The following is a 20,365-nucleotide window of genomic DNA, read 5'->3' on the forward strand; positions in this document are numbered from 1 at the left end:
ATACATAATGCTTAAAGAGGAGAGGAGATGATAGGAGGGGGGAGGAGAGAGGAGAGAATAGAATAGAATATATACTTTTTTGATCCCGTGAGGGCAATTCAGTTCTCTGCATTTAGCCCAATTTAACCGAATTAGTGAACACACAGTGAACACACAGTGAGGTGAATCACACAACCCAGAGCAGTGAGCTGCCTGCCCAACCAGCGGCGCTCAGGGAGCACTTCATCCGTGGACTGGTCGGGGATCGAACCGGCAACCCTCAGGTTACAAGCCCGAAGCCCTAACCAGTAGGCCACGACTGCCCCAAGAGGAGAGGCAAGGAGAGAGGAAAGGAGAGGAGAGGGCGAGAGGAGGGGAGAGGAGAGGAGAAGAAAGAAGAGAGGAGAGGAGAGGAGAGGAGAGGAGAGGGGGAGGGGAGAGGAGAGGAGAGGAGGGGAGAGGAGAGGAGAGGAGAGGAGAGGGGAGGGGGAGAGGAGAGAGGTGAGAAGAGGAGAGGAGAGGAGAGGAGAGAGGTGAGAAGAGAAGAGAAGAGGAGAGGAGAGGAGAGGAGAGGAGAGGAGAGGAGAGGAGAGGGGATGAGAGGAGAGGAGAGGAGAGGAGAGGAGAGGAGAGGAGAGGAGAGGAGGTTGTCCTGACCGTGGAGGGGTCCAGGGGGAGTCCGAGGAGTGTGTGCACGATAAACGTGAGGATGGTGGCCAGGGTGGGGACGATGGCAGTGTTAGCGGCGTTCAAACTCTGCACGAAACCCGCCTTCTGGAGAAGACTCTTCTCTTTCCTACGGATCTCTACACACACACACACACACACACACACACACACACACACACACACACACACACACACACACACACACACACACACACACACACACACACACACACACACACACACACACACACACACACACACACACACACACAGGTGGGGAATAGAAGACCCTGAAGCACATCAAACTGTGACTAAAAGTGGTCGGTTCTTGGAGATCTCCAATAGCCTTGTGCTGGTGGTGGAGAAAGGGGGAGCATAGTATTCATCCTGGCGACCATCGCTACTGGATACAGTAGGTATGGATACAGTAGGTACGGATACAGTAGGTATGGATACAGTAGGTATGGATAGGTACAGGATACAGTAGGTATGGACACAGTAGGTACAGGATACAGTATGTATGGATACAGTAGGTACAGGATACAGTAGGTATGGATACAGTAGGTATGGATATAGTTGGTATGGATACAGTAGGTACAGGATACAGTAGGTATGGATACAGTAGGTATGGATACAGTAGGTACAGGATACAGTAGGTATGGATACAGTAGGTATCCAGTACCGATGGTCGCCAGGATGAATACTACAGTATGTTCCGCCCACACAATGTAAACATGATGGCCAGAATAGGGGAGAGGGCAGCTCAAGCATTATACTGGACGGCACATAGCAGAATGATGTTTTAGATGTATTTTTTTATGCCTTTCTTTCGCTGAAATAGTGAAATAGATATATAGATAGATATAGTTCCTGTGATGTGATATAGTTCCTGTGAGGGGATGTCTATGCTACAGTTCCTGTGATGTGCTATAGCTGCTGTGAGTGGATCATGCAGGCACCTGTGATCTTCTTCTCGAAGGACTCTTCCCAGGCGTACATCTTGATGAGCTTGATGCAGGTGAGAACCTCGTTCATGGTGCGCACTCTGCTGTCTGTTACCGTGACAGCCTTCCTCCGGAAGACATTTATCACCTTGGCAACGCCGAACTAGGGAAGGCGCAACAGAAAACAATCATCAACAGGTCAGCCAACTACACACACACACACCTCACACATAAACTTTATCAATACATCACGCACACACATGCACACAAAATCAAAAACACATACAGTCAGAGGCATAAACACACATTCAAACCTCCTTAGTCTCTTCATCATCACCATCATCATTGTCACTGTCAGCCCTGTTCTAGAGTAATGCTAACGTGGATAGCATGTTTGTCAACAGCAGCAGCAAAATGCTTTCTGTGATTGTTGTCGCAGTCGCGGTCATGTGTGTGTATGTGTGTGTGCACAAACCTGGAGAGGGATAAAGACCAGGTAGACAGAGACTCCGATGAGGGCGGTGTACCCCAGGACGTGTGTGTGTGTGTGTGTGTGTGTGTGTGTGTGTGTGTGTGTGTGTGTGTGTGTGTGTGTGTGTGTGTGTGTGTGTGTGTGTGTGTGTACACACCTGTAGAGGGATAAAGACCAGGTAGACGGAGACTCCGATGAGGGCGGTGTATCCCAGGACGTGTGTGTGTGTGTGTGTGTGTGTGTGTGTGTGTGTGTGTGTGTGTGTGTGTATACACACCTGTAGAGGGATAAAGACCAGGTAGACGGAGACTCCGATGAGGGCGGTGTATCCCAGGACACGTGTGTGTGTGTGTGTGTGTGTGTGTGTGTGTGTACCTGTAGAGGGATAAAGACCAGGTAGACGGAGACTCCGATGAGGGCGGTGTATCCCAGGACGTGTGTGAGTGTGTGTGTGTGTGTGTGTGTGTGTGTGTGTGTGTGTACCTGTAGAGGGATAAAGACCAGGTAGACGGAGACTCCGATGAGGGCGGTGTATCCCAGGACGTGTGTGAGTGTGTGTGTGTGTGTGTGTGTGTGTGTGTGTGTGTGTGTGTGTACCTGTAGAGGGATAAAGACCAGGTAGACGGAGACTCCGATGAGGGCGGTGTATCCCAGGACGTGTGTGTGTGTGTGTGTGTGTGTGTGTGTGTGTGTGTGTGTGTGTGTGTACCTGTAGAGGGATAAAGACCAGGTAGACGGAGACTCCGATGAGGGCGGTGTACCCCAGGACGTAGCAGGCGTAGGAGATGCAGAGGATCAGGAGCACCGGCACGCAGAACAGGAAGGGCCCGAACACCGCTGCCTCAAACATCCGGTAGCTATCCGCCGTCAACACGTTGATCACCTACTGGACCACACACAACAGCTCAGCAGGTGTGCAAGTGTGTGTGTGTGTGTGTGTGTGTGTGTGTGTGTGTGTGTGTGTGTGTGTGTGTGTGTGTGTGTGTGTGTGTGTGTGTGTGTGAGTGAGTGAGTGTGTACTGTTCAATCTCTTCCATTATTGGAAGTCGCCACATTTGGAGAAGGAGGTGTTGTGTATACCCTTAACACTACTGTACTGAGCTTGGTTGTTGTCAGCAGAACCACTTGACTGAATCTTGTCTGAGCAATTATTGCATCTGTCAAATTTGTATCCTTATGTGATATTTATTCTTAATTGTGGATACAAATAAAGAAGTAAACTGTGAGTGAGTGAGTGTGTGTGTATGCCTCACCTTTTTTGACCCTGCTCGGTCTTCTTCAGGCAAAATGAAGCCTGAAGGCTACCCAACAGGGTCTAAACATCTTATTTCCTAAGTTTCATTTGTGGAGATGGGCAAGTTTCAAAGGTGGGATGTGCACACAATAACCCGTTTGAACTTCACGCATCTGTTCCACAGTGTGTGTGTGTGTGTGTGTGTGTGTGTGTGTGTGTGTGTGTGTGTGAGTGTGTGTGAGTGAGTGAGTGTGTGTATGGGGATGGGCAAGTTTGAAAGGCGGGATGTGCACACAATAACCTGTTTGAACTTCACACCTCACCTGTCTCACAGACACAGTGTGTGTGTGTGTGTGTGTGTGTGTGTGTGTGTGTGTGTGTGTGTGTGTGTGTGTGTGTGCCTCACCTGTCCCACAGACACGGTGGTGATGATGCGCATGTTGATGATCTTCCTGAAGGCGAGCATGGAGAAGGCCCCTTTAACGCGCGTGGCCGTGCGCAGGTTGATGGCCCAGAGAAGTGAGATCAGGAAAGCTTTGCTGAACTCTGAACAGAACAGGGCGAAGCACATCCCCAAACCGTAGCTAAAGGCGTACTGATCCGGGGTCTCCGCATAGCTCAGGATCTCATACACCAACACAGCCTGGAGAATAGAGAGAGGGTGTGTGGGACAGTCTCTCTTCATGGGACAGTCTCTCTAGATGGGACAGCATATCTGTGTGGGTGCATAAGGGGTTCGAATGGGACAATCATGTCTGTGAGGGGTTAAAATGGGACAGTCTCATTGTGTGAAGCTTTAAGAGGTTAAAATGGGACAATCTCAGTGTATGAGGCTGTGAGGGGTTAAAATGGGACAGTCTCATTGTGTGAAGCTTTAAGGGGTTAAAATGGGGCAGTCCCAGTGTGTGAGGCTGTAAGGGGTTAAAATGGGGCAGTCTCCGTGTGTAGGTGCATAAGAGGTTAAAATGGGACAGTCTCATTGTGTGAAGCTTTAAGAGGTTAAAATGGGACAGTCTCAGTGTGTGAGGCTGTAAGGGGTTAAAATGGGGCAGTCTCCGTGTGTAGGTGCATAAGAGGTTAAAATGGGACAGTCTCAGTGTGTGAGGCTGTAAGGGGTTAAAATGGGGCAGTCTCCGTGTGTAGGTGCATAAGAGGTTAAAATGGGACAGTCTCAGTGTGTGAAGCTGTAAGGGGTAACCCCCATACAGCCTCACACACTGAGACTGCCCCATTTTAACCTCTTGACACAGTCTCAGTGTGTGAGGCTGTGAGATGTAAAGGCGTACCGGCCCCAAGAAGAGCGCCCCCGTCAGGAGGAAGGAGGCGAGGATACTGAGGATGAGGCGGGTCTTCTGGAAACGCACCACCACCTTCCCCAGAGACGCCTTCTCCAGACCCACACGAGACACCTCCTCCTGCCACAACCGCTCCATCCTGACCACACACACACACACACACACACACACACACACACACACATTTCAATCCACCATTCAAAACTTAACAATGCATTTCATAACTATTTTGAAAGTAGCCTTTCAGAACACTGCATCAGTTTGCAAGTTCCGGTGCAAGTTCCATTCAAAGAAACTGGCCTTAAAGGAACCCAGCACTGCTTTATAAAATTGGGTTATTCACTGTCTCTTAGTCCAGAGCCGTCTGATAAAGAGCCAACAAGCTCAACATTTAATTTTTTGAGGAGCTTGAACTCAAATAAATGAAAGCAAACGGAAAACAAGTGTGTGGACCTCCTTTTTAACTTTGAAGCCAATTTAACATGACACTGAAGTACCCTATTCTCGCTTGATATGGCAAGCCAGTTTAACATGACACTGAAGTAGCCTATTCTCGCAGTTGATGTGGCAAGCCAGTTTAACATGACACTGAAATAACCTATTCTCGCAGTTGATATGGCAAGCCAATTTAACATGACACTGAAGTAGCCTATTCTCGCAGTTGATATGGCAAGCCAGTTTAACATGACACTGAAGTAGCCTATTCTCGCAGTTGATATGGCAAGCCAATTTAACATGACACTGAAGTAGCCTATTCTCGCAGTTGATATGGCAATTAACATGACACTGAAGTAGCCTATTCTCGCAGTTGATAAGCAGCCATTTTCCACGCACCAAAGTGGCGCAGTACCTGCCATAATTCAGCCGCCAGTATAAATTTCTACAGAGCATTTGCGCTTGGTAGGACCGCAGGTGTCATTAATTAAACAGTAATAAAAGGTTTAATTAGTTTGCCATTGTAAACTGCAATAAAAAAGGAGACATTTTGAAAACAACTTGTAGGCTAAATGCCGTATTAATCCATCAATAAATGCTTCTAATTTAACCAATATAAATCACTCAATATGAAATGAAATTGCAAGGTGAATGAATGATAGCCTGAGTCCGCCTGTCTATGCACATCCACTCAATTTCATTTCCCTTCAGTAGCCTACTCCGTCTGGGATACCTTGATCCACTTTCGTTTACTCCTATCCGCCTATCACTATCGTTGTGTCCCCTGTGGTTAACATACGTGTTGCAGATTGAACTCCAATGATTTCAAACTTCAGACAAGCATCCACCAACCAGGAAATAAATATTTGCGGATGGACAGGCTGTTAAGAGAGATGTTTTTTTGCCTCAAAAGTAAAGCGATGTCTGTGAATTTAAGGATTTTAACCACAGGCTTTGTCTCTTTCTCTTTTGCCAAAAACTATCTCTTTCTTGGCTACATTGGCAACTCCATCATTCAAAGTCAAAGTTATTCTTTAGTAATGCCCTTCTACAACTGTTGCCTTATTGTTTGGAATAAAATAACATCCATTTTTCAATATATATTTTATTTAGTTTTATTTCTGTTTTTGGGAGCATTTCAGCCACGATCGCACTGCACAGCACAGCAACAGCTCACATAACTTACTCTGAACGGGACGGTAGACTACCAAGCAAGCACTTAGGCAAAGCCTGTCAGTCTATAGCATGATGTGAACGGGACGGTAGACTACCAAGCAAGCACTTAGGCAAAGTCTGCCAGTCTATAGCATGATGTGAGTGTAAATGCATAATACAGTTCAAGTGTTTCATTCACTAACTAATAGCTAAGCTAATAACTAAGCTTACTTATTCACTGGACAATGTACAAGCTGACAAGTTTAACATTAGCCCTAGGTGCTAGGATAAATATTAGCTGGGATAGCAGGCACAGTTATTGGCCGGGTTTCCCAAAATCTTTAAGAAGCTCTTAAGTCCTAAGAACTTCTTAGGAGCGTTCTTAGAACATTCTTACAACGCTCCTAAGAAGTTCTTAGCACTTAAGAGCTTCTTAACAATTTTGGGAAACCCGGCCATTATTTCATGTTCTGCATGATATCAATACAATTTTTGACTATGTTACAACTGATAAGAGCATGACAAATAAAGTGACCAAATCGCTTTGCAATATTTGAACCCAGAAATACTTATGGCTGTTAATGTAGAGTGGTTCAGAAAACTCTTCAGGCTCTCGGCACCCCTGAAAATATCTCTCCATCCACGGCACCCCTATTTTTGACTTTTTTCTCTCAACCTCCTTTTTGACTTTTTACTCTCAACCTCCTTTATCCATATTTGTACTTCATGCATTTTATTCAACCTTGTGATATGTTATTTCACTGCAGAGGACAACTGCGTTTGAAGGGCACGTGACTTAGGCTAACGTATGCTTGATGAACTATTTTTACGACTTGATTAAAAACAAGGTCTGGAGTAAAGGCCTCCTGATGCAACATGCAATGCATTGCTATCATAGTAGGATTCTTCTGCTTGGCTTTGGCTAAGAAGCATTTGACCCAATCCGATCCCATTGCGTGTAGCCTACCTGCACTCCGCCTTTTGTCAATACAGAATAAGGAGCAAACTAACGGTTGTTGACAGTACACCAAAGATCCTTGATTAAGCTCCACTTTAACCCTCTCTGATTACACCCTGAATCAACAGTAAACTGTTTGTGCTGCAAATAAAAGTGTAAATAAATAAATTAAATGAAATAAATACATTTTGAAATTGATATTACTGCTTTTAAAAATGTAATGAAATGATGGAGCCTTGGAGCATTACGCGGCACCCTAAGCATGCGTCACTGCACCCCACTGAGCCGCGGCACCCACTTTGGAAACCCCTGATGTGGGCTACAGTATGTCAACAGTACTATCTAGCTGTCCTGACAATATAAGTGGTGTTATCTCCAGTTTCAGTAACTATTTAAATGCGTTATCATGATCCATTTAATCTAACACCACTAACAATTATTATAATATTTAATATTCATTCACACAGTCATTAATGTACTTTGGAACTGAATTTCTTATTGTGCTTTTATGTAGGTTTTGTAAAGCCCTTTTTAAATGTATCCTTGGGCCCCTTTTAGCAACTGTCCTGTCCAAACCTGACTTGTAATGTAAAGCGTTTGGATCAACTCCTGTTGTATTCAAATGTGCTATAAATGAAAGTGACTTGACTGACTTGACTTGACTTGATGGATTAATACAAGTTATTTACAAGTTGTTTTTATAATTTCACTTTCTATTAGCGTTTACAATGGAAAACTAATTAAATATTGTTTTACTTTTTCGATGACACATGTGGTCCTCCATACTTGCGCTGGTGCTAATTTCGAGACCTATTTACAAGGTAGAGGCATGTCCAGACATGTCCAGACTGAGTGAGTTCTGAGAGGGAGGAGTGGGGTGCAAAGGAACGGAACGGACCGGTCCCCGTTGATGTCGGCTCCGTCATTGGGCGACAGGAACAGAGAGTTTCGGTCCAGACGGCCCTTGAAAAGTTTCCACATCATGGGGGTCATCCAGGCAAACGAAACGAAGCCAAAGAACCCCGCGTCATCCAATGGGTGGGATCTGGAGAGATACAAACAAACATAAACACACACACACACACACATTAACACATGGTTACTCACATGGTCTGTAAGCTGTGGTTGTAGCAGTGGTGCTGATGTGGTATGTATGTGTGTCTGTGTGTGTGTTGTTACGACCCTCTCTGTCCATGGCAGCCTGCACTCCTATGGAGCCTTGGCTGGTTTGAGAAAGAGTGGTGCTTGATTGCCAATTAAGCCACACCTGGGCGGAGACAGGTTTTAAAGCCCGTCCTACCTGACGCTCTTTCTCTCTCTCTCGACTCACACACACATAGGCTCATGCTCACAACATACATTCATGCACGTACTTTCGTATACATTCCCATTTCACTACACAACAAACATATTCTTGCCGGCCTTCCAGTCACACACTACACCTCAACCAGTTAATCCCACATCCCCTAGACATACTTTTGGTGATAATAATACATATTTTGTGATCATTTCATTCGGTGTTCATCTCCCCTTTCATGTGTTCGGTCCAAACGAGCCTGGGCCGTACAGTGTGTATGTACTGTATGTGTGTGTGTGTGTGTGTGTGTGTGTGTGTGTGTGTGTGTGTGTGTGCGTGCGTGCGTGCGTGCGTGCGTGCGTGCGTGCGTGCGTGTGTGTGCCCACCCTGATGCTGTGCGGAATGGGATCATGGTCTTGAGGCCATGGTAGTAGCGGTGGCGGTGGGGGGGGTGCGTCTCCTCCACCGGGTCCCCCACTGAGGGCAGCTCCTCTGGGCCCGACATCGGCCACGAGTCACTGCGCCGCTTCTGGAGGGAGGAGGGGGGGAGAGAGACTTTTAAAACCTCTTTTATCGAACCATTCCATGGATCAAAACCACCTTCAAAAAACCTACAATGTATAGAGATGCAGATGCAGAAAGAGAGAGAGAGAGAGAGAGAGAGATAGAGAGAGAGAGAGAGAGAGAGAGAGAGAGAGAGAGAGAGAGAGAGAGAGGGGGAGAGAGAGAGATAGGAGGGCCGGTGGATGGATGAGAGAGAGAGATAGGAGGGGTGGTGGATGGATGACAGAGAGAGAGAGATAGGAGGGGTGGTGGATGGCAAAGAGAGAGAGAGAGAGAGAGAGTGAAAGAGAGAGAGATAGGAGGGGTGGTGGATGGATGAGAGAGAGAGAGATAGGAGGACCGGTGGATGGATGAGAGAGAGAGAGAGAGAGAGAGAGATAGGAGGGGTGGTGGATGGCAAAGAGAGAGAGAGAAGACAGGTAGAGAGAAAGGAAATGAAAGATGACAGATTGACAAAGTCTCAACAAAGTCCCCCGTACTCGGCAGCCCCAGGCCCCAAGAGGAGACTGTCTCAGCAGCAGAGCCCCAAAGTACCCGTGCTCAGCAGCCCCAGGCCCCAAGAGGAGAAAGTACCCCGTGCTCAGCAGCCCCAGGCCCCAAGAGGAGAAAGTACCCCGTGCTCAGCAGCCCCAGGCCCCAAGAGGAGAAAGTACCCCGTGCTCAGCAGCCCCAAGAGGAGACTGTCTCAGCAGAAGAGCCCCACTTCCAGCGCTCACATTCGGGCTTGTGTGGCCCCCTGACCCTCGTTACACGTGGTCCCTCCACAGAGGTAAAGTAGCTGTTCATCAGTAGCATGTGTGTGTTCTACAGTATGTGTTCAGGTGCACACACTCGGCCCCTCCACAGAGGTAGCTGTTCATCAGTAGCATGTGTGTGTTCTGTGTGTTCTGTGTGTTCAGGTGCACATTCTGATCTAAACTCACTCATCAGCTCAACCACTCTTGTTCTGCTGCAGTGGGATGGGATGAGCCAAAGACCCGGTAGCTCCACAGAATAGGATGGAACTAGCAATTCGGTTTGTATCACCATTTTTGTGAACATTTTATTTGGAGGGAGAACGTGCCGGTGAGCAAGGTGGGAGAACGTGGCGGTCAGTAAGGAGGGAGAACGTGCCGGTCAGTAAGGAGGGAGAACGTGCCGGTCAGTAAGGAGGGAGAACGTGTCGGTCAGTAAGGAGGGAGAACGTGCCGGTGAGCAAGGTGGGAGAACGTGGCGGTCAGTAAGGCGGGAGATGTGTGTTGCTGATGCGGCGGCTTAAGTTGCAAAGTGCTGGGGGAAACACTAGAGGGCGTGTGTTGTGGGATAAATTTTATGTTTTTCATTGTATTAACCATTCACTTAGTGACCATTAGCTTACTTATAGAATGAACTCTAGTGCCATGCTGGCCTTAGGAATGTGGAGATAGCCAAAACCCCTGTTGTGGCAATGTGAGGATGGTGACCCCATGGTGAACCCATGGCACACAAACACAAACATGGTTGAGGAGGTCTTGGAAACATTCTTATCTCTGTTAATTACCAGGTGGTTAAAGACTCACTAAAGTGTATCTAGTGATTTTCCATGTGTGTGTGTGTTAAGGGTATAAGAACTGGCTTCACCCACAGATGTGTGGGCTTGTTACTTTGACTTCATGTGAGTATCGTGGTATCGTGAATAAAGCTGCAGTCTCACACCTTGGAATAATTTTGACCACAGTGTCATGACTGCCCTCTCACACCGCAACCTGCGTGGAGATGAGTGTTGCCATTTTGGTTTGGATACGCATACCGTTACAGGCCTAGTTAACATGCAGAGGTAATTCATCTCACAGTGAGGGGGAATAAACACACACACACCTGCAGCTGCAGCCTCTCTCTTGTTAAGTGCCCAAACATATACGGATATTTTCAAAAGTGTCTTGTCAAAACTATAGCGAGAAGCTATATATACGAATATACGAATATCCTAGTTCAATAGTTACACGTGAATATGCAATCAGTTGATCAAAACACGTACAGTATAGCCTACCCAAAGTGATGCCAATAGAAGTCTATGTAAAATACGCTTTGTGATTGACAGGGCTGAAATGGCCACGCCTACACTGGACATTAGCATAGCCTACTTCCTAACTGCTAACTGGATCTTACATCTGAATCAGATGGCCAGTGGTGTGCTGTGTGTGTGCTGCTGTAAACTGTGAGTGAATACAAGTGCTGTGCTGTACCATTCCTGGCTTAGATTGACCCCCCGGCCCCTACCCACTTAAAAGGTGAACGGAGAATCAATCTCTCTCTCTCTCTCTCTCTCTCTCTCTCTCTCTCTCAGAGTCACACACACACACACAACCCCTCCCACCAACACCACCATCACCCAACACACACGGTCCTTCCCTCTCCTCCTCTGTTCATTTAATATGTTTTTCTCCCTGACACTGCATAGTTCAGCGTGTAGTTTATGTCACACTTATGTCACAGATCCACCTCTGTGGTTACTCATTCACTTGGTGGGCTATTTTCTATTTAATATGCCCTTTCTTTTTAAATCACTATCAATCAGGATTGATTCATTTCAAAATATGAGATTATTTAGTTGTTCTTTAAAAAATAAGTTTGACAGCCCTTGTCATTAGAGACACCTGTGCTTGCTCTATTATGTCATGTCAACATGGCTGCTGTGAAAATGGCCTGAGGTGGTAGTACGATGAGGGGGTGGGATCTAGGCTGAATGATGGGAGAAGAATGTATATTGGTTGGTTTGACTTGGATTGACAGTTTCACTCCCTCCACCAGCCCCTGCCTCCCATAGAGCACGTGAGGAAGATTACTCAACCACTGATAAGATGGCGCAAGACATTCCATCAGAAGACCCACCCATCCACCATTCAAGCTTTCATATATCCAAGCAACTGATTTTGTACAAATGTCCGCTGTTTTTATTTTCAATGGCTCATGTTGGTGAAACTGCTCTAAACTGGTTGACTGCTGAATAGTCCTAGCCTGACTCTCGCCAGACCCTTGTAGTTCCGCCATGCTCCACCAGAGGCGTTTCGCTGAGCTCCACACAAGGGTCTGGACGCGAGGGCAATCCAAACCCCTGGGCCAGTGATCAAAAAATAAGCAACCAATCAGGAGCGCCGAAGCGAGTGTTTGATTCAAATAACAATGGCGGCACGCAGCGAGGAGTCTTGTGCTGACATTGATTCTGCTATTTCAACCGTTTTGTCGAATCTATCGAGTATTCATTCTTTAAAAGATTAACAGAGACACTGGGTGAAAAGGCTCTGAATCAGGGGATATGCCGTCCGGATATTTTTTATGACATGCAGCATATCAGGAACGATTTTGATCATATCTTGAGTTTTTAAGAATCAGTGGAAATATGACTTATTTCGACTCCTGATTTGCTAATCAGAAATCAGGGGTGCGATACTCAAAGCACAAGTCACGCACACCATTTCTGGATTAATAGGTCTATCATCCTACACAGGCTATTATGTTAGATATCCAATTTTATGAGTTTGGTAGTCATTTTAATGTAACTGTAACAGTTTAAAATATGCCAACAGTAGGCTATGTCTAATTTCCACGATTTCTTAAAATGCTTATCAGCATGCGCACGCACTTCCCCACCCAACTGACTTTTAAAATCCAACCACTGCACTGCTGCCGAGTCCGACTTCAGTTCAACCGTCATTTTTCTGTCATGTATCTGAAGCTGTACAAACTCTGCCGTCTTCATATCCAAGGTAAGAACTACAGTACTTTTGTATGCTAATTGAAAACTGGAATTAATTAGAAAAATACAGGTTTTTTTTTTTTATTTATAATGTAGCACTAATGTTAACCGTCAACTGTCATGTTAGAATTAGTTAACGTTATGAATTAGCTAGCGAGCTAACATCGCTAACGTTAGCTGTTACAAATTAATGTTAGCTGCTAACTTTTCCAATAACTACCATTATGGAATGGTAGTAATATCATAAGTCTGTCTGAGATGTCGTTATGAATGTAAAGTTTTAGTTTGAATGAAATGGTCTAGGGCTAGGCTATCAGTCTTGAATGTTAGCTAACCTAGCTAGAAGCTATACCTTAGCAGCTACATTTCAAGTGGCTGCTGCTGACGTGAACTTTAACGTTACAGAGCATAGACCTAAAAGAAATGGACAAACAGACTCCGTTGTTCTCAATGGAAGGGGGCTGAAACAAAATTTCCGTCCTACTGCGCAGACTCGTACACAGTTCGTGACGTTAGCCTGCTGTAACTCGTCTGATAGATCGAAAACCTCTGAAATTGTTAACGTTCGTTTTTTAATATTATTATTATGTGTACTTGCCTCTAGGTAATGCTTTACCATATCAAACAGTAGGTTACCGTAGGCTACACGCATTTTCACTGATCTTGCGAATGACTCTCCGTCATGGTTTTCGTGCAGGCTCACTCAGCTTCTTATCCAAACATTACGGGCGAACGTTAGCTTCCCTACAACAGACATGCTAAAATACTTCTTTACGGGAAACCAACGTAATATACGGGGAAGAAGTGAATTAATTTTGCCTTCGATACCCTATATAGAATACACAGAAGCTATAAGGGAGACAAAGGGCACGTGTTACATGAAGTTATGGGATCGCAAAAAAATCTGAAATCTATGGCCGTCCAAGGGAGTTAGCAGAGTGTTGATCACCAGCTCATTTCGTGTTTCTACTTCCGGGAATATGCCTGCCCCCTTGTTACAGAGGCAGGCTGCTGACCCACGTCAATACCGAAGTAATACTGCGTTCATGCAGCCCGGAACCTCGGAGGACCCGCCTTTAAAAAGTCCCGACCTCCGAAAAAAGTGTGTTCATGAGATCAGTTCGGAAAATAAATACAGGAAACGCATAAATACGTTATTACAACTGCTTAGTATGGTTGAGCAAGAAGGAAAATGTCTTGGGCGAGTGTTTCTATCTGTGTTGTTAATTTAGTGACAAATTACCTTGCCTATTCGTAATGACAGTGAAATTCACCTCTTGTGTTGTTGCAAGGGAGGCCATCGTGGTTGGAGAATATGATAATGACGTCAAGTCGGACACCTCGGGGAACAAAACTTCCGCACGAGTCTCCGAGCAAAAAATCCAACCCGACCTAGCGTTCATGTCATTTTTCCGCTATCGGAGGTCAGAAATTTCCGAAGGTCCGAGGTGCATGAACGCACTATAAATGCCAGGGATCTTTAGTTTGTGAAAGGTAACGTAGTGTTAAGCCATCCTTACACCAGAAGACTTTGACAAGATTTGGGTAAGATTGTTGACAGCTTGTAGTCTTTTCACTGAAGCTTGAATGGGGGGCATTAGTTTAATGACTCAAATCTTGTCAAAGTAGGCTATTTTGATGTATGAGTAGCATTAGGCAACATGTTCTTCATTTCATAGCCCCTATTTGCTTATACCTGACCTTGTGCAAAAGTATGTGTTTATTTAAGATGCATGTGAGGGCAGTAGTGTTTCAGTGATGGTATTTTCAGGTTATTAATCCTAGTCTCCCTCTGTTCCCTGTTTGCAGGCGGTGAGTTGTGACGACTGCTGTCCTGAGACCATTGAGTGCAGTCTGGAATATTCCAAATGTGTGCCAGTTCCATAAGAAAAAAGTTCCAATCAAGAGTACACTCACCAGGTAGAAACAGACACACACACGCACACACGTAGTATCACATGTAGCATTATAATATGTGTGCATGTATTTGTGTCTGTTACTGTGGTTAGTTTATCCCCTTTTTTCATGTGTCTGTTTGTTGTTATGACTGTGTAGTGGGCTCAATAGTCCAGGACAAAGTCGGTCTGTCCTTCTACTACTACATGCTACTTGACTTTGTCTGGAAGCCATGGATGCTGCCCTCAACATGCTGTAAGTGTCTTTGTGTTTTGAATGAGGGCTATGGGGTATGTTACTGTCCATACTAATTTGTTTGACATACGTGCAGTGTAATGCATGAATATGCGGCTATTTATAATAGTCTTGAATTTTGAAATTTAGCCATGTTTACCATTATGTTGGTGGTAAGGTAAACAGTGTTGTGAATATATGCCAAACTGATCATAATCACTATTTAAAATGTATTGTACAGAATGTATAATTTTGTTAAATCATATCCTCTATTGACAGAAACCCTCACAAATAAGCTGATATCAAGAATTAACATTGATGGTGATGATGGAAAGGCCTTCATAAGGTAATTATATATATATATATATATATATATATATATATATATATGTGTGTGTGTGTGTTTGTACACCTGATTGACTTACCTTTTGTTTTAATGCTTTGATATTAATCAACAATAACATAATTTATGGCAATTGCTGTTTTTTTTATTTTTTTATGTGCCCTCCAGCAACCCCAGCCTGGAGCCAGAGGCTGGTACTGCACATCAGATGGGGTATGATCTGTGCTAGGCATCAGAAAGGTGGTCTACGCAAGAAGGCAAGAGCTTCTGCAGACAGTGTTGCAATTAGGTATGCACACAGATATACTACTGTTCGGAAGTGTAGGGTCACTTCGAAATGTCCCCTTGATCAAAATAAATGCACCAGACATTTCTAAGTGTACCCCAACTTTATTCCTAACTATTGCACCTGACTTCTAGGCTCTTGTGGGTTTGCTTTTATTTGTCACACAAACTGAGTAGTTTACATTAATTATATTCATGTACAATATATGCTTTGTTTCTCTTTTTGTAGACACCTGACCTTTACTGCCAAAGGGATCCCCATCAGAGCACCTCTGCCTTCCCTGCAGGACAACTATACCAGAAGAGTACGGACAAGGACTCAACATGTTTTAAAGGACATTTCACGCCCAGACCATGGACTGTTGAAACCACTGAGGTCAAGCAGAAGTCTTGTTCTCACTCGAGACAGGTCATTGACAGGCGGCGAGTGTCACTACCCAAGTACCCCCACTGCAGACGAGAAAGCCATATTGATGAGTATTTCTTGATAAATACAATAAAGACCATGTAACAAATGTTATTGCCTGTCATATATGAATTTAAATGTTTAGATTAAGTCACTGGGATTTAGTAGGTGTAATAATGCAGGTGCAAAGTAAATAATGTAATTAACTTTATGTAAAATTAATATAATAATGTAATAATAATTTATACAATCAATGAAATATTGAAATGTTGAATGGCTGTGGGTGTAACAATAAGCTCAGTGTTGGTGATGTAGGCCTATCCCACATTTAAAACTATTTCATATAGGGCATAACTCATTTAAATAATTAAAACTATTAAATATATAACTAATAAAGGCATGCACATAAATGCCTGTGAAATTAGCTCTGCCTGGCAGTATCTGGGCAGTATATGCGTGGTGTCATGTTTGACATATCAGGGGATATATGGCAACAAATACCAGAGATATCTTGGGTCATATAAGTAGCTAATACTTGAAACATGGATCATATCTGGTGAGTATATGAAGTCAGGATATCTGGCATATCGTCGCAGTGCCATTCAGGAGTTTTGATATGCTCCGGATATGCGAAATGGGACAAAAATATCAGGAGCATATCAACCAATATATTCCCTGATATTTCACATATCAGGAAATATATCACGATGAATATCCCCTGATTCAGACCCTTTTCACCCAGTGAGAATAGTTTTGAAGACATTTATTGGTGGCAAGGATGTTTTTACTCTTCTTCCGACCGGGTTTGGCAAGAGCTTGAAGAAGCCTAGCACGTCATTCAAGATAACAGGCAAGTGGTTTATCGAATCACATGCGAGGATGTTTTACAAGGACCCGCCTTCAGAAATACATCTCCTATCGAGAAGTCCCAGATCCTTGTGTGAAGCAGACAGCGAACTACAGGATCTGGCGAAAGTCAGGTTAGAATAGTCCTACCCCATGAAAATAAATTAGCCTTATTTCACTGCTTGTGCCATTACATGCTAATGTGTTGAACTACAGTAGTTGTCATAACTACAATGTTTTCCCTTCAATGTATTCAGCAGCTGTGCAGCGATGGTTATTGATTGAATAACTGTTACATTGTTACTGCTTTATGCAAGATGTTGCATTTGATCGCATATTCAACTATTACTGTACATGTTTAAGTCTGTTACTGGCTAGATACTCCCTTTTAGTTGAACACGTACCTGTTAATAGACATAATGCTGCTTGGCACAGTATTTGATCCATTTGTGAAGGACTGAATTCATATGCATGTAGGCCCTGTGTCCATCAATCACATTTCTTGCACTGACAGCGCCCTCAATGTCCTTTTCTCAGCGCTTGTGAAGTGTTTCCCCTCTTCAGTTTCGATTGGTCGTCGAGAGAGAAGTGACACTGAACAAGTTGAACAGATTTCAACTTTCAGTGCTCAAAGCACTGCGGACGGTCAGCAATGAGGACTTTTTTTCTGCCAATGGCGCCGAGCGCTGTGAGCGCTGAACTCCATAGACTTTCTTTTAAAACTAGCCGCTGTCTGCGCAAATAAAACGTGAACGGTGGACACAGGGCCCTTAAGAAGCGTGAATAGTGGACACAGGCCCTTAAGAAGCGTGAATAGTGGACACAGGGTCTTAGGGAGCATTGCACACGCTCTGTTTACTGAAATGTACTGTCTGTGGTTGCACTCGTCTGATGTCCTTAGGGAGTTCAAAGTGCAATGGTGTTATACTATATGTTATGATCATTGGTAGCGGTCAATATTGGCCAGAACAAGAGTTATCACGTACGTGTGTAGAAGAGCGCAAATTAATTGTCACATCTTTGTGTCACACACACACACACACACACACACACACATAAATAGACACTCATACCCATACAAGTCTATCCTACAAAAGTAATCACAGATATTAGATGATGACAAGATATATGTTTGATTATGAAGAGTGGCGTAACATAAGATGAGCTAATCCTTTGTCTCGCAATGGAGGACATTGCATTGATACAGTCACAAAAGTGACGGCAAGAACACACCTGCGCACACACACAGGGATATACAGTAGACAACAACACATCAACAGGGTTGCCACTACTGCACAGTGCTTCATGTAGAACAGCAACAACAACAACAACAACAACAGCAGCACAGAGAGAGAGAGAGAGAGAGAGAGAGAGAGAGAGAGAGAGAGAGAGAGAGAGAGCAGTTGTATAGTACAAGTACAGTACTGTAGACATGACAGGGAGAAGTCTGTGGTTGAGTTAGGGAGTGTGTGTCTGTGTGTGTGTGTGTGTGTGTGTGTGTGCCAGAGAGAAAAGTACTTACAAAAGAGACTCCGGTAACACTCCCCTGCTCCTCAATGCTGTCATTGGACGACATGTTCCGGACCCCCATGACGTCTGTGTGTGTGTGTGTGTGTGTGTGTGTGTGTCTGTGTGAGACAGAGAGTCAGTCTGTGGAAAAAGCATTAGACAGCATGGTGAGATGACATGCTTCAGATTTCAAACGCTCTCAGCAGACAGAGCAGCATGAGCAGAACGGCAGTCCTGACGTGCTAGCTTGCGCACACACACACACACACACACACACACAGACACACACACACACACACACACACACACACACACACACACACACGCGGATATACACACACGGACACATGCACAGACACATGCACAGGAACCCGGCCACCTCTCCTGTCGCTTCCTGCCTTCACAGATACAGTAGCGTTGGTTTCACTCTCAGATAGGCTGCTATGCAGGGCCATTTAAACACAACAGCTTTGCTCTCTGACACACTCTCAGCAGACAGACAGATAGAAGACTGACGGATCTTACCGTTGGCTGACCTCAGTCCCGGCTCTCTCTCGCTCACACTCCTGCTCTCACACACTCGCTCCCTCTCCTTCCTTCTCTCTCCCTCGCAGCAGACAGAGGCACATATGCTATCCAGCCTCTGTGTGTGTGTGTGTGTGTGTGTGTGTGTGTGTGTGTGTGTGTGTGTTGGTGTCGGACGGCTGTCTGCGTCTCCGTGTGTGTGTGTGTGTGTGTGTGTGTCTGTGTCCTCACTCAGCTCACCGCGACACACGCGCTCCACTGGAGTTTTGTTTCAGCACAACGTGCATGCCAGTCCCATGTCTGCTCATCACACCTTTTATAGAGTTCAAAGGTTACCAGGTGCAGAGGTCCACCCCTGACACACACACACCCTCCCACTCACTCCTGCACTCCTCCCCTATCAAACACAAACACACACCACTGTCACTGTCACTGTCACAGAGGTTTCAGTCTGGGTGAGAGGTGGTGTCCATAGACACGTGAGTGTGTGTGTGTGTGTGTGTGTGTGTGAGTGTGTGTGTGTGTGTGTGTGTGTGTCTGCCAAAGTCACTCTCACTGTGACACAGCAGCTGGGCCAACACTGGTGTGTAGTCTTTCTTCAGCTGCACTGGATAGGCCACACCATAGATATAGAACACTAGATACCACAATAGGCCACACCATATATATATATATATATATATATATATATATATATATATATATATACTGTATATATATACACTGTATATATATATATATATACAGTGCTTGAAGTGGGAAAAAATAAGTGCAGGAACTCTGATTTTCCGAAATTTGTGCGGTGAAAAAAAAGTCTTTAGGATGTGTTGGTTCAAAAACTATTTTTATTTAATCATTCTTTCAAGCAATAACTTATAGGCCTAGGCTACATTTTTTCTAATTCACAAATGGAACACTGAAAAACCATTAAAACAACATGAACCAGACCAGTGTGATAGCCTACTTGTAGGCCTAACAATAGACTGGGCTAAAGGCCCTAGAACCTTAAAGCAACATCAAAGAGTTTGTTGTACCTTAACATAATGTTTCCAAAATTATTTCAGCAGTTCATCAACTCATAACAGGGTGAACAGCACTTCTGCATTCACTTCGCGGCCCTATCGGCTGTAACCACACTATAACTGTAGCGTACCTGTGGTTTGATGAAATGAGATCTCAGAAACCACAAATTTGACTTGCTTTGATGTCGCAATACATCATACTGTCATAAAATCATGCGACATGCTCTACCTTGTCTGTGGACATCGTTATTTGGTGGATAAACAAATAGCGTGCGTGCAAAAGAGGAAAAGTGCTTGTTGAACCTTTGGGCTAAAGGCCCAGACGAAGAAAACTGTGAAATAGGCTGTACTTGTTACATTGATTTAATTAACAATAGGATATTAACAACTGGCCAAGAACAGAGATTCAAGGTCAAAAGTCAGAACAAGAGAGTAAGTGTGACTTTATTGCTAATTTTGGTCCTGAAATTGCATATCAAGCATCTGCCATGGCCAGGGATGGGCAGTCTTTCTAATACATGTATTTGAAATTGTATTTTGTAGCTTATTTTGATACATTTTTTAGGTGGGTATTTGGTATTT

General features: G+C 44.5%; 1 protein-coding gene and 1 long non-coding RNA gene across 2 annotated transcripts in view; one reads left to right on the forward strand and one right to left on the reverse strand.

Annotated features, from left to right (window-relative positions):
- LOC134068407 (ATP-binding cassette sub-family C member 12-like) overlaps positions 1–19,051 on the reverse strand; it is a 36,248-nt gene extending 17,197 nt beyond the window's left edge. The window contains exons 1-9 of the mRNA XM_062524002.1: positions 18,762–19,051; positions 18,250–18,377; positions 8,825–8,967; positions 8,040–8,186; positions 4,585–4,732; positions 3,705–3,941; positions 2,774–2,947; positions 1,608–1,755; positions 637–785 (exon numbers count right to left, since the gene is read on the reverse strand). Of these exons, the coding sequence (XP_062379986.1) occupies positions 637–785; positions 1,608–1,755; positions 2,774–2,947; positions 3,705–3,941; positions 4,585–4,732; positions 8,040–8,186; positions 8,825–8,967; positions 18,250–18,318 (1,215 nt within the window). The 5' untranslated portion in view covers positions 18,319–18,377; positions 18,762–19,051. The remainder of the gene's footprint in view (positions 1–636; positions 786–1,607; positions 1,756–2,773; positions 2,948–3,704; positions 3,942–4,584; positions 4,733–8,039; positions 8,187–8,824; positions 8,968–18,249; positions 18,378–18,761) is intronic.
- LOC134069235 (uncharacterized) lies at positions 14,194–15,195 on the forward strand. The gene is made up of 4 exons (XR_009936793.1): positions 14,194–14,211; positions 14,527–14,637; positions 14,773–14,868; positions 15,127–15,195. It is a non-coding gene; the product is annotated as an uncharacterized LOC134069235 (long non-coding RNA).
- Positions 19,052–20,365: the final 1,314 nt, after the last annotated feature.

The sequence above is a fragment of the Sardina pilchardus genome, chromosome 21 (genome assembly GCF_963854185.1).
Source record: "Sardina pilchardus chromosome 21, fSarPil1.1, whole genome shotgun sequence".
In the NCBI taxonomy this organism is placed as follows: Eukaryota; Metazoa; Chordata; class Actinopteri; order Clupeiformes; family Clupeidae; genus Sardina; species Sardina pilchardus.